The 12,641-nt window shown below is 57.0% G+C and overlaps 1 protein-coding gene across 1 annotated transcript; it reads right to left on the reverse strand.

Annotated features, from left to right (window-relative positions):
• Positions 1-1,208: 1,208 nt before the first annotated feature.
• Positions 1,209-9,902, reverse strand: CRX (cone-rod homeobox). Its single transcript, XM_039250137.1, has 4 exons — positions 9,743-9,902; positions 4,733-4,866; positions 3,766-3,917; positions 1,209-2,166 (listed from the first exon to the last, which is right to left on the reverse strand). Exons 2-4 carry the CDS (start codon positions 4,830-4,832, stop codon positions 1,519-1,521), a joined length of 900 nt encoding a protein of 299 aa, XP_039106068.1. The 5' UTR covers positions 4,833-4,866; positions 9,743-9,902; the 3' UTR covers positions 1,209-1,518.
• Between the last annotated feature and the right edge of the window lie 2,739 nt (positions 9,903-12,641).

Below are 12,641 nucleotides of genomic sequence, written 5' to 3' on the forward strand. Positions count from 1 at the left end.
ACGCGCCCTCCCTTGTGAATGGGGAGCCCCGTGGGCAGAGGGGGATTCCTGTGCACACGCCTGAGACCCCCCCCACCCCACTCCCAGCCTCCACACAGACTCTGGGAGTCTCTGCAAAATGAATAAATGACAGTGCATCCCATCCCAACTTTTATACGATGTCACCTCCTCCCTGTCCCTCCCCTATGAATGGCGCCTGGATTCCCCCCACCCCGGACCCCTCTGTGTATCCTTTGTGCCCCAGGCTAGACTCCGAGCCACTCCCAGGTCTAACGTCCCAGAGGCTGACATGACCTAGGCCCTTGAGAGATGGTGGTGTGCTGAGTGCACTGTCTCTGTGGGCTCCAGTGAGCCCCGTGGGCAGGGGTCTCAGGGGCTGTGTGCACCTCTCCTGGCCTCTCTCCACACCATGCCCGCCTCCTGACCCCCATCCCTGCACCAGGGACCTACAGGCTCCTGAGCCCAATGAGCATGCATCCCGCTCTGGGTCTGTGAGCTCAGATGGGTGCCTGGAAATCAGCCGCAGTGGGAGAATTTACACCACAGAAACTGGCTGACAGTGTGTTGGGTGTGGCTGGGTGAAATCCGCCTTTAGAAAATCCTCACCCAGGGGTGCCTGGACCGCCCCATCAGCAGAGCATCCAACTCTTGATTTCGGCTCAGGTCATGATCGCAGGGTGGTGGGACGGAGCTCCTCGCTGAGCACAGAGCCTGCTAGGGATTCTCTCTCTCTCTCTCTCTCCGTCTGCCCCTCCCCTGCTTGCTTTGCTCTCTCTCTCTCTCCCTAAAATAAAATTTAAAAATCCTAAAACAAAAGGGGAAAAAGGAGACATGAAACAGGCAACTTGCCTTCCATTCTCCCACCAAATATGCCCATTCTCCATGCCCGAAAGAATGCATGAATGATGACATGTCTTTAAGAAACTAAGAAGAAGAAAAAATAGATTGATCGATCAAACAGCCCCCTAAACCTACCATGTAAACCCGAGATTTGTGAAATCTGCCAACGGAGTTTTTAATTTAACCGTACGATTGGCCTAAGCTTCCGTAGTGGGGCTTCTTAAAGTCTGTCTTTGGATTTTCTAGAAGAATCTCTAGCCATCTGCTAAGGAAGTGTCCTAAATGGAAGATACAGAATGAAGCCTCCCTCCCTGGTCGTTCGAGGGCATCTTGGTTCTGGCCGGCCTGGTACCCCCAGATCAACGGCAAGTTTGCTTGAATTTCATCTCGTGGTGAAATTCCCACCGAGAGGATTTCTGGAGTCTGGGATGTGTGGTTTCCCAAGGCAGCTAAAGCCACGCGAGCCGGGGCTGGGTTGAGGGTTCCTAAGACCTACTGAAGGGGGCCCCACCCGCCCCCGGCCCGGGAGAGTGAGGAGACGCTCCCCAGAGGAGGGGGGTGGGCTGCGGTGAGCTACACCAACACACTACGCCAGAGAGCCCCCAGCCTCCACTCTGCTTTCCCAGGGACGCCCTCCCGGGGCCGGTTCAGACGAGGCGCAGAGAGGAGAGTTCTCTTCTACAAGATCTGAAACTTCCAGGCACTCTGATCCTTGTAGTCCAGAGGGTCCATGGGGTTGTAGGTGAACTTCCAGGTTCCTGTTGGGTCCCTGAATTCCAAGCTGTCCACGGGGCTGTAGGTGCCATAGCTCTGGCCTGACAGGGAGGTGGGGGACTGGGCCAGGGAGGGGCCCACGGAGGGGCCGGAGAGGGGGCTGAGGGCCGGGCCCCCCAGCTGGGGCACCATGGGGGAAAGATAGGGGTCCAGGCCACTGAAATAGGTGCTTGGAGACCCGTAGGCCGAGGGGGAAGAGCAGAAAGCGGAGGCGGGGGTGTAGGTCATGGCGTAGGGCGCCGAGGTCAGAGGGGGCCCCGGCGCCACGAGCCCCGCCCGCTGGGCCTCGGGCAGAGGGGACTCTGAGGCCGGACTCCAGATGGACACCGTGGCCACGGCCGAGGTGGGGGAGCCCGAGGGGCCGGGAAGAGGGGGGCTGTAGGAGTCTGAGATGCCCAGGGGGTCTGGACAGACGTCCGAGGAGGATCTTGGCGACAGGCCTGCCTTCCTCTTGGCGGGACGCGCCTTAGTCGGCGCCCCGGGGGGCTGCGGCTGCTGCTTCTGCTGCTGGCGCTGCTGGCGGCACTTAGCCCTGCGGTTCTTGAACCAGACCTGGGGGTGGAGGGGAGATGGGGTGGCTGAGTGCCCTGCAATGGTGGCGGCTCTCCATGATGCGGGCCAGAGTCACACCTCCCGGTTCAGCAGTCGGTTGTGGGGACGCTCTGTCCATCTATCCGACCACCCGTCTGTCCATCCAGCCAGCCATCACACCTGCAACTGTGTACACACACACACACACACACACACACGATTGTGCAAACACACGTACATGCACGTATCCATCCATCCACTCAATCAATTCATAAACATGTGTGAACTTTGGGGACACGTCCATGGAGCTGACATTTTTGAGAGGGGCAGATTATAAATAAATAGTAAGTCAGTCAGTTGCATGGCATTCTAGAACATTCTAGAAGGTGATAAATACTATGGAAGAACCGACTGAGCGGGAGGAGGGGACAATAGAGCGGGGGGGGACATTGTGACTTTTTAAAAAAATTTTTATTTTTCTGAGAGAGAGAGAGAGAGAGATGGCGTGAGCAGGGAAGGGGCAGAGAGAGGGAGACACAGAATCTGAGGCAGGCTCCAGGCTCTGAGCTGTCAGTACAGAGCCTGACCCGGGGCCCGAACCCACAAACCCTGAGATCATGACCTGAGTCGAAGTCGGATGCTTAACCGACTGAGCCACCCAGGCGCCCCGACTTTACTCTTTTGTTTAAGTTTATTTTATTTTGAGGGAGAGAAAGAGAAAGCAAGCAGGGGAGGGGCAGAAAGAGAAGGAGAGACAATCCCAAGCAGGCTCCAAACCCTCACCACAGAGCCCAACACGAGGCTTGAACTCATGAAACCTGGGATTGCGACCGGAGCCGAGATCAGGAGTCTGACGCTTTACCGACTGAGCCGCCCAAGTGCCCCTGAACATTGCAACCTTATTTTTTTTTAATATTTGTATTTATTTCTAGGGGAGAGAGAGAGAGAGAGAGAGAGAGAGAGAGAGAGAGAGAGCGAGGGAGAGAGAGTGAGAGAGGGAGGGTCAGAGAGAAAGAGAATCACAGACTTAAACAGGCTGCCGGCACAGAGCTGGCAGTCAGCACAGAGCCCGACGCGGGGCTCGAACCGATGAACCGCGAGATCATGACCTAAGCGAAAGCCGGACGCTTAACCGACTAAGCCACCCAGGCGCCCCCACATTGCAACTTTAAATGCAAGCGTCCGTGCAGGTCCCACTGACTGACATGGTGACCTCACTGGTCGATAAATAAAGACTTAAAGTGACAGGGAATACACCTTCCAGGTAGAAGGGGGCGGGCGCCTGGGTTCAACTTCAGCTCAGATCAGGGTCGCCGTTCGGGAGTTGAGCCCCACACTGGGGTCTCTGGTGTCAGCACGGAGCCTGCTTCGGACCCTCTGTCCCCCTCTCTCTGCCCCTCCCTGGCTCTTGCACTCTCAAAAATAAATAAACATTTTAAAAAGGCAACAACAAAAACCCTTCCAGGCGGAGGGAACAGAGTGTGCAAAGAGGGTAGAGGGAAAGGTTAGACGCCAGCACAGTGATGGGGGAGAGGGGTTATGACTTGGGCGCCCTGACTCCCCATCCTCCCGTCACTGTCGGGTGCCGGGGAGGGCCGGGGAGGGCCGGGAACAGCCCACCTGAACCCTGGACTCCGGCAGGTTGATCTTCAGAGCCACCTCCTCGCGGGCGTACACATCCGGGTACTGAGTCTTGGCAAACAGGGCCTCCAGCTCCTCCAGCTGACTCCGGGTGAAGGTGGTCCGCTCCCGCCGCTGCTTCCTCGGGGCGCCTACGGTGGAGACGGGACAGGGGGCCGTCGGGTCACCGGGGCCTCCCGTTCTCTCCGCCCGCCCGTGGGAGGCCCTGAGCCCGCGTGGGATGCCGAGACGCCCTTCCTGGGTGTTCGTCTGCCCCCAAAGAAGGGTGCGTCTACTCCCTGACCCTGCAGACCTCACTCTGTCCCTCTGGGAAATGGGGGTCCTCTTTGCCTGTTATCTTGGGGCTCCTGCCTCGCCCCAAGAACTGGCCAGAAGGAGGTATAGAGATTGGTTTTTATCCCCTGTCTAAAATTTCTTTTGCACCTGGGGCGCCTGGGGGGCTCAGTCGGTTAAGCGCCCGACTTCGGCTCAGGTCATGATCTCCCGGTTCGTGGGTTCGAGGCCGGCGTCGGGCTCTGTGCTGACAGCTCAGAGCCTGGAGCCTGCTTCAGATTCTGCGTCTCCCTCTCTCTCTGACTCTCCCCTGCTCACGCTCTGTGTCACTCTCTCAAAATTAAATAAACATTAAAATTTTTTCATAATAAAATAAAATAATAAAATTTCTTATGCACCAGGACACGTTCGGTTAAAACGTGCCACTGAGTGTATTCAACCGCTTGGAGTGGATTAATGTGTCCAGTGGAGCTACAAGGAGCCACATCCGAAAATGCCACGGACGGATCCCTGTGCTTTCCTGTGCCTGTGAGTTTGGTGCTTGCAAGTGACTACGTCCAGCTGGCGTGTGGCTCTGAGGTCACCCCAGTGAGTTCCCACCTTCTTCTCCCTGAGGACGAAGGACCCCCAGGCACCACCGAGAGCCGGGCGGCCAGGAGAGGACCGTACTCACTCGGGTAGGACACAGCTTGGTGCATCAGATCCACACTGGGACCACTCAGGGCCAAGGCATTGACCGAGTAGTGGGGCCCCGGGTTCATATACGCCATCATGATCTTCGGGGACGCGCGGCCCAGGTCTGCGGGCCTGCAAGAGAAGAGGGGGCGCTCAGACGCTCCCCGGTTACAGAAAGGGGGAGGGTGGCGCCTGGGGGCTCCGTCGGTTAAGTGTCCAGCTTCAGCTCAGGTCACGATCTCACGGTTCGTGGGTTCAAGCCCCGCGTCGGGCTCTGTGCTGACAGCTCGGACCTTGCAGCCTGCTTCAGATTCTGGGTCTCCCTCTCTCTCTGCCCCTCCCCTGCTCACACTCTGTCTCTCTCAAAACTAAACATTAAAAAAATGTACAAAAAATAAAAATGCTTATTTATTTTGTGAGAGAGGGGAGGGAGTGGAGGCGGGGCAGAGAGAGAGAGAGAGAGTGAGCGAGATGGAGGGAGAATCCTAAGCCACCAAGGTACCCCGAGAGGTCCTATTCAAGACTCCACAATGGGGCTCCACAATGGGGCTCCTGGGTGGCTCAGTCCGACTCTTGATTTCGGCTCAGGTCATGATCCCAGGGTCGTGGGGTCGAGCCCCACATCGGGCTCCGGGCTGAGTGTGGAACCTGCTTCAGGTGCTCTCCCTCTGCCTGCCCCTACCCTGCTTGCACGCTCATTGTCTAAAAAAAAAGAAAGCCTCGTGTCCAGCGTGCAAACACGCCCTTGCAGATGACGCCGAGGGCCCAGCCCGGTGCCCCGCCCCCACTGTAGCAGGTGCTGCTGTAAGGAGCTTACTGCACAGCCACCTGAAGACTTAGACGCTATTCTCATCCCCAGGTTCCCACGAGGGGAACTGAGGCACCCCGAAGGCTGGTGCCCGGGGAGGGGGGTGCAGGGAGAGGGAAGATGGCGTTTTGGCATTTCGCGTTGAGAAATGTTTCCAGTGTGTTCTGAGACCTGCGGCTCCGGACCCGGGAGTATCAGGCCGCCGCTGGGGTTCATGAGCCCCCCTGACAGGCCACACGTGGCCTCACGCCGCTCTCCCATCTGGGACTCTCCCAGGTTCTGTGGGGAAAGGCCCACGTCTCAGCAAACCTCTGTGTCCCCGAGCAGGCTGGGACAGCAGGTGACCCTGCTACGGTCCGTGATTCCATGACAGGCGGCACATCTTTTCTGGGGTCACAAGAAGGAAAGCTGCGGAGAGCGGGGGAGCAGCCAGGGTCTCAGGGAGGCCTATGCCCACCTTAGGCGGAGGGAGGGCCGTTGTACAGGTGTGGAAACTAAGGCACAGAGAGAGAAGTGCCCAAGGTCACACACCTAAAAAGAGTCTGAGGGGGGCACCTGGGTGGCTTAGTCGGTTAAGCGTCCGACTTTCGCTTAGGTCATGATCTCGCAGTTCGTGGGTTCGAGCCCCGCGTCGGGCTCTGTGCTGACTGCCAGCTCAGAGCCTGGAGCCTGTTTCAGTCTGTGACTCCCTCTCTCTCTGACCCTCCCCTGCTCACGCTGTCTCTCTCTCTCCTAGAAATAAATAAAACATTTAAAAAATAAAAAATAAAAATAAAAAGGGTCTGAGGAAGGACTTGGACCTAGGCCTGACTGTCACTGCAAAGTCACTGGGGAGGGTTTTGTGGGTTTTTTAAAATACTTATTTCTTAGAGAAAGAGAGAGGAAGGGGGGAGGGGCAGAGAGAGAGAGGGAGGCACAAAATCAGAAGCAGGCTCCAGGCTCTGAGCTGTCAGCACAGAGCCGTACGCAGGGCTCGAACCCACGAACCCTGAGCTCATGACCTGAGCCGAAGTCAGTCGCCCAACCGACTGAGCCCCAGGAGTGCCTCTTGCTGGGTCCCTGTCACTGGCTAATTCCTTCTCTTCCTGAATGTTCCAGCTCAAGCATAACTTCCCAGGGTGGGGAGCTATCCCACACGCTAAACTGGATTTCTCTCTCTCTCCCTGTCTCCTTCTCTCTCTCTCTCTCCATGTCTCTCTCTCTCTCTCACACACACACCAATAAATATTAGAGACATAGGTAAATAAATAAAAACAGAAGGCCTATGGGGCACCTGGGTGGCATCTCATCTAGATAGTGGTCAGGGAAGACCTCTCTGTAAGGAGGTGACCCCAGAGGGGTGCAGGGGTGGCTCAGTCAGTTAAGCGGCCAACTCTTGATTTCAGCTTAGGTCACAATCTCACGGTTCATGGGTATGAGCCCTACATGGGCCTCTGTGCTGACAGTGCAGAGCCTGCTTGGGATTGTATCTCTCTCTCTCTCTCTCTCTCTCTGCTCCTCCCTTGCTCACACACTCTCTCTCAAAATAAATAAATAAACTTTTTTTTTTTTTATTTTAAAAAAGGAGGCGACCCTGGAGCTGAACAGTGAAGGCTTTTTGGTCAACCCGGCAAGGGACCTCCAGGCAGAGGGAACAGAGGTTGCAAAGGCTTGAGGCTGACCTCGTTCTTGCCCGGTTGAGGGGGAAACAAGGGGCCGGTGTGACTGGGAGAGACCCCATCCGGGTGGAGAGGGAACCGGATGGCGCGGGGCCTGACGGGAAGCGCGGTGCTGGTGGTTACAATCAAAGCAGAAACCGCTTTAAATCTGAAGAATCACATGGCATTCTAGGAGACCCTCCGCCCCAGTAACCTTCACCCTGGCATTCGCTCCCTTGGGCTGTCCCCTCCCACGGAGCAGGCCTGCTGGGAGGTCCCTGTGGCCGGGGACCTGAGCGCCGCCCCCCACAACAGCCATGGCACCCACCCCCTGGGCAAGGTCAGGTCCAAAGCCTCAGACGAGCCTGCAGATGGCTCAGCCCCCCAGGTCAACCCCTGGGAGACCCGAGCCGGAACCAGCCAGCGGAGCCGCCCAGACTCATGTCCCTCAGAGACCACCTGAGGCCCTAAATGCTCATTGTCATTAGACAAATGCCCTAAATGCTCAGAGTTAGTGTAACTCGTTACACAGCGATGGAGAAGCCCGTGCACACGAGCCTTCTTACATCCTCAGGGCCACCTTGGGAAACAGACGATGCATTACTGCTATGCTCCCATTTCACAGAGGGGAATGTCTTGAGGCTCAGGCACGGTTCCTTGCCCAGGGTCACCCGCAGGCTGTCAGTGGGGACTCGGGGATCCAGCCCTGGGGCAGAGGCTCCCAGCACCCAGCCTGGGCCCCCTCTGTCCCTCTCCTTATTCTCCAATGAGGCGACGATGCTATGGCAGAGCTTTTGGAAACGGGGACACTTGTAAGAACTGCCGGGCCAGGGACCACGGGCGAGGTCTGAACAAGACCATCATGTTCCTTGTCTTCCCCATCGACTCGACTCAGTGCCACCGGGTGAGCCAGGCTCAGCCTTCCGGGAAAGCCCCGCCTTCTCGCACGGGGAATCCAAGCCTGGGCTGAGGAAGGTGCTCACCCAAGACCCAGCAGCTGATAATGACAATGACCCGTAGCCAACAAGGGCCTTGTGACAAGACAGCAGCAGAGAATAATAACGAGAATCCTATCGGACACCCGCTGACATTTGTCTCTGCATGTGGCAACAAGGTGAGGGACCTCACGACCTCGGGACGTCCTCGCTCGACACGGGCTCTTTGTGCGCGCTGTTGCAGAAGCAGAGACCGCAATAACTACAGTGTGTGCTACCGATGGCTGAGAACTCACGCAAAGCCGGACAGCACCCCTCTCATCCCCCTGCCTGGGGAGTTTTAAGGCAATGATGCCTCATTATCTCAAAGGTGGGTTGAGGGAGACCCTTGTCCTTGCACCAGGGCCCCCGGGGCCCCCGATGTTCACCAACCACTGCGTCCAGGGTCCCATCTGAGCAGGTAAGGCTCATACTCCCCTTGTGGGTGGTCAAGGAGATAAACCCATTCTACAGGTGGGGAAACTGAGCCTGAGGGGTGCGGAGGAAAGTGCCCATCCCCCGACAACCATAAGGCCCCCCATTGGTGTCCCGAGCACTCAGACATTCACTGAGGGCCCCGGGAACAAGATCTTGGGGAACAGTAAGGTTGTGAAAACTTCCTACAAGGTGAGTCCTATTATGAACCTCACATCACAGAGGAGGAAACTGAGGCTCAGAGAGTAGAGTCCCCTGCTCTTGACCCCCAAATCCACCCCAGATCCCCCAAAGCAGGATGAGGCCAGCTCCCTCTCCTGGGTCCCCATGCCTATGACACAGGCTCCCCGTGGCTCCTCTGACTGAGTCATCATGGGACCCTGTCACTGTGTCCCCATAGCAGATGAGGAAACGGAGGACCAGAGAGGTCACGTGAATGGCCCAACGCCACACAGCGAGGCTTTAAGCCCAGACTCAGGCGGCCCCACATCAGCCCCAGGGAGGCTCCCCGAGCTCATCCACGTTCAAGGTCCTCCTTTGTTGGACCTGTGCCGCCATTAGCCCGGCCATCACAGACAACAGGGGCCTGGACCACACATGCTCATGACCAAAGTTGGACACAGGCAAGCAGGAGTCTCTAGGGTCGAGAGGCGCCTCCCCTAGTAATCAGGCCACCGGCATGGGATCCGTGCCTTCCTGGCCCCGTCGGGCCATCCCAGGGTCTACCCTGAGAGGAAGCCCGGGGTCCGCGGGGAGACGGGTGTGTGTCCGTGAATAAACGCACAAATGAAGAGACAGTTTCAGGCAGTGTGTGTTTTAAAGAAAACACAACAAGCCGATGTGCTGGGAAGTTGCCTTGGACGGGGCGGGGGGGGAGGGCGAGAAGCCCCCAGCCCCAGTCTCCTCCCCAACAGGCCGCTCTGAGTCCCCCCCCACCCCCGCCCTGTCCACCCTCCATTCTCCCTGCACTCACAGCCTGCCCTGCACCTCCAAACACCGGGATTGAACCTCGGTTCCCTGTAAGTCCCTGCAGCAAACATCACACGGGCCTGGCCCGGGCGCTGAGAACACAGTTGGGGATAAAACACACCCGACTTCTGCCCCCTCTCTTGCTCCCCTTACATCCACCCCCTCTGCCGCACGCACCTTCGCACCTTCGATAACAGGGACGGGGGCTCTCCCGGTGGCCCGGAGCCTGGGCGGGAGCGGTCAGAAGGCAAAGGCTGAAGGAAACAGGGCCCCTCACATGGGGAGATTTTAAGCTCCGGCTGGGAGTGATGTCACTTGCGGTGGCCTGGATCTCAGAGGGTAATCCTGGCCTGGGGTGGGGGACTTGACTGGGCGCCAGGAGGTGACATTGGCGGGGAGGGGGAGGGGCGCCCAGCTGCCTAATCCCCTCCCCCCCATGACATCTTGGCAGTTAGGGCTGATGGGGACACCCTCAGCACCCTGCCACTCCCCGGGGAAGTTCTTCCTCAGGTCTGGCTGGCGTTCTTTCAGCTTTGATGTCCCATCAAAGAAGAAAAAGGAAAATGCGGGGGGGGGGGGGGGTTGTTGCTGAGGGATCATTTGAAACATAAAGGGGTATGGGGCTTTCTGCCATTTTTCTCCCCCACATTCTGTCTGCTGACGGGTTCAAACCCATATGGCCACATTGTTCATGGCTGCTGCCTCAGTTTCCCCTTTTCGGTCTGTGTGCCTCCCCTTCTACCGCTCTCAGGCTGTGCCAGTCCCACCACGTGCCACGTGTGCCCCCACGTCACTCTCCATCCTGTGTCCCTCTGTCTCTGTCTCCCTGTCTACCTGTCCCTGCAACCCCCTAACCCCCAGCACCTCTGTTTCTTTACCGGACACACCTAAGTCCCACAGTCGGGGGTCTGTTCTCGCTTCCGTCTCCTTTCCTCCCTCTGCCCCCTGCTTTCTGCCCATTTGCTTGCTGCCCGTTTCCCCTGCGTGTCTGCTCTCTCTGTATCTTGGGTCCTCTCTCATTCGGCACTTCTGATCGTCTTTGCCTCTGTCTCCCTCCCTGGGTCTTTTCATCACCATGCACCCAACATGCACACATGATCGCGCCCGGGAGCCGGTGGTTGGTAATCCTGCCTTGTGGCTGGGTCATTGTGTCCCACCATAAGGGGCCCTTTCTTTCTCCCTCCCCCCCTCCCCCCTGCAAACCCCCTGCCGGGGGAGATTAAGGCCAGCAGCCTGGCTGGGGAATCAGGGCAGGTCCCATTAGTTTGAAGAGAGAGGGAGGCACTGTCTGTCCCTCAGGGAGCAGACAGGAGGCTACAGATGGGGGAACCCAGTGCTAGACAGGACCCTCCTGGCCCACGCGAGCAGGGAGAGGGAGAGAGGGTCCTTGCAGACCCTCAGAGAAGAGACTCAGCCTCTCCATGTCACCTCCTCCTGGGACCGTGTGCACCGATCTGTTGTCGGGCCCAGAGCCCCCTGGGGTGGGAAGGTGTGAAGAGGTGGGTCTCAGAAGGTCAGGCTCATGGCCCAAGGGTCAGTTCAGTCCAAATCTAGGCCCTCCTTCTTCCCAGCTGGATCCCCTCGGGCAAGTAGCTTTCTTTCCCGTCTACACCCAATGACCTAGTGAGTGGAGTAGAGCCTGACCTTTAGCCTAGCTCAGATTCAGGTTCTGTGTCTCCATCTCTCTCTGCCCCTCCCCCACTCATGCTCTGTCTCTCTGTCTCTCTGTCTCTGTCTCTCTCTCAAAAATAAATAAGCATTTAAAAAATTAAAGAGATGGGGCGCCTGGGTGGCTCAGTCGGTTAAGCGTCCGACTTCAGCTCAGGTCATGATCTCACGGTTTGTGGGTTTTGTTTCTTTTTTTTTTTTTTTAATATTTTTATTTATTTCTAGAAGAGAGAGAGTCAGCGTGAACAGGGGAGGGTCAGAGAGAGAGGGTGACACAGACTCCGAAACAGGCTCCAGGCTCTGAGCTGGCAGCCAGCACAGAGCCCGACGCGGGGCTCGAACCCGCGAAACGCGAGATCATGACCTAAGCGAAAGTCAGATGCCCAACCGACTAAGCCACCCAGGCGCCCCTTTTTTTTTTTTTCCTTTGTTTCTTTTTTTTTTTAATTTTTTTTTAATTTTTTTTTACGGTTTGTGGGTTTGAGCCCTGCAGCAGGCTCTGTGCTGACAGCTCAGAGCCTGGAGCCTGTCTTTGGATTCTGTGTCTCCCTCTCTCTCTCTGCTCTCCCCTGCTCACACTGTCTCTCTCTCAACAATATATATTTAAAAAATTTTTTTAATTAAAAAGAGAGAGAGTGAGCGGAATATCACTATCCCCAGTAGAACCTTCTCTTACCGCCTCCACCCCTTGGAGTCCCTCCCAGGCTGTGGAAGCCTCACCCTTCCCACAGCCCCACCCCCCCCACCCTAGCAGGTGCTGGAACTTTGGCTCTTGATCGAAGATCAAAGCCTTAATTGGGGCCACAACTGAAAGAAAAATCCACTCTGTGCCCAGATCTATGTGATCTGGCCCCTAACCACCCAGTCCCCTTCTGTCCAGGAGCAGACATTTTCCCCTGCACCCCTCAGGCTCAGTTTCCCCACCTGTAGAATGGGATTATCTCCTTGACCACCCACAAAGGGGGTGTGAGCCTTCAGGCCTCACCTGTCGGAGCACCTGCTCAGATGGGACCCTGGACCCAGTGGCGAGTGAACATCGGAAGCCCCAGGTGCCGGTCTCGGGTCCCCCAGGTTGGGCCTTGGGGCAGGGGGAGTGGTCTCCCTTAGCCCAGCCTTTGGGAAGATAAAACATCATTGCCTTGAAGTTTACCAGGTTGCAGAGGACTTATTCAGACGTTTCAGAATCAAGGAGAGTACACGGTCCATCCAGGCATGACGCAGGGCACGGTGTCATGGGTCACAAGGCAAAGACCTCGAGATATAAGACCTGGAGATGATGCCTCTATGTCCCACCACATGGCTAAACTGAGAAACTGAGGATTCTGTGTGTTGCCTCACGCACGGCTGGTGACACATAGGCAGTACGGCCCCTCCAGGAAGCCATGTGGCAAGATTGTTAAATGGTGAGCCTGTGCC

Source organism: Hyaena hyaena, unplaced genomic scaffold, assembly GCF_003009895.1.
Source record: "Hyaena hyaena isolate Hyena2069 unplaced genomic scaffold, ASM300989v1 scaffold_9, whole genome shotgun sequence".
NCBI lineage: Eukaryota > Metazoa > Chordata > Mammalia > Carnivora > Hyaenidae > Hyaena > Hyaena hyaena.

What these genes read in the sequence shown, in the direction of transcription:
- CRX (XM_039250137.1), bottom strand. Translation starts at nt 4,832, where the DNA reads ATGATGGCGTATATGAACCCGGGGCCCCACTACTCGGTCAATGCCTTG. An exon ending in CCAAGCTGTGTCCTACCCGA is followed by an intron (nt 3,918 to 4,732) that starts GTGAGTACGGTC and finishes TCTCCACCGTAG; the next exon opens with GCGCCCCGAGGAAGCAGCGG. An exon ending in TGCCGGAGTCCAGGGTTCAG is followed by an intron (nt 2,167 to 3,765) that starts GTGGGCTGTTCC and finishes CTCCACCCCCAG; the next exon opens with GTCTGGTTCAAGAACCGCAG.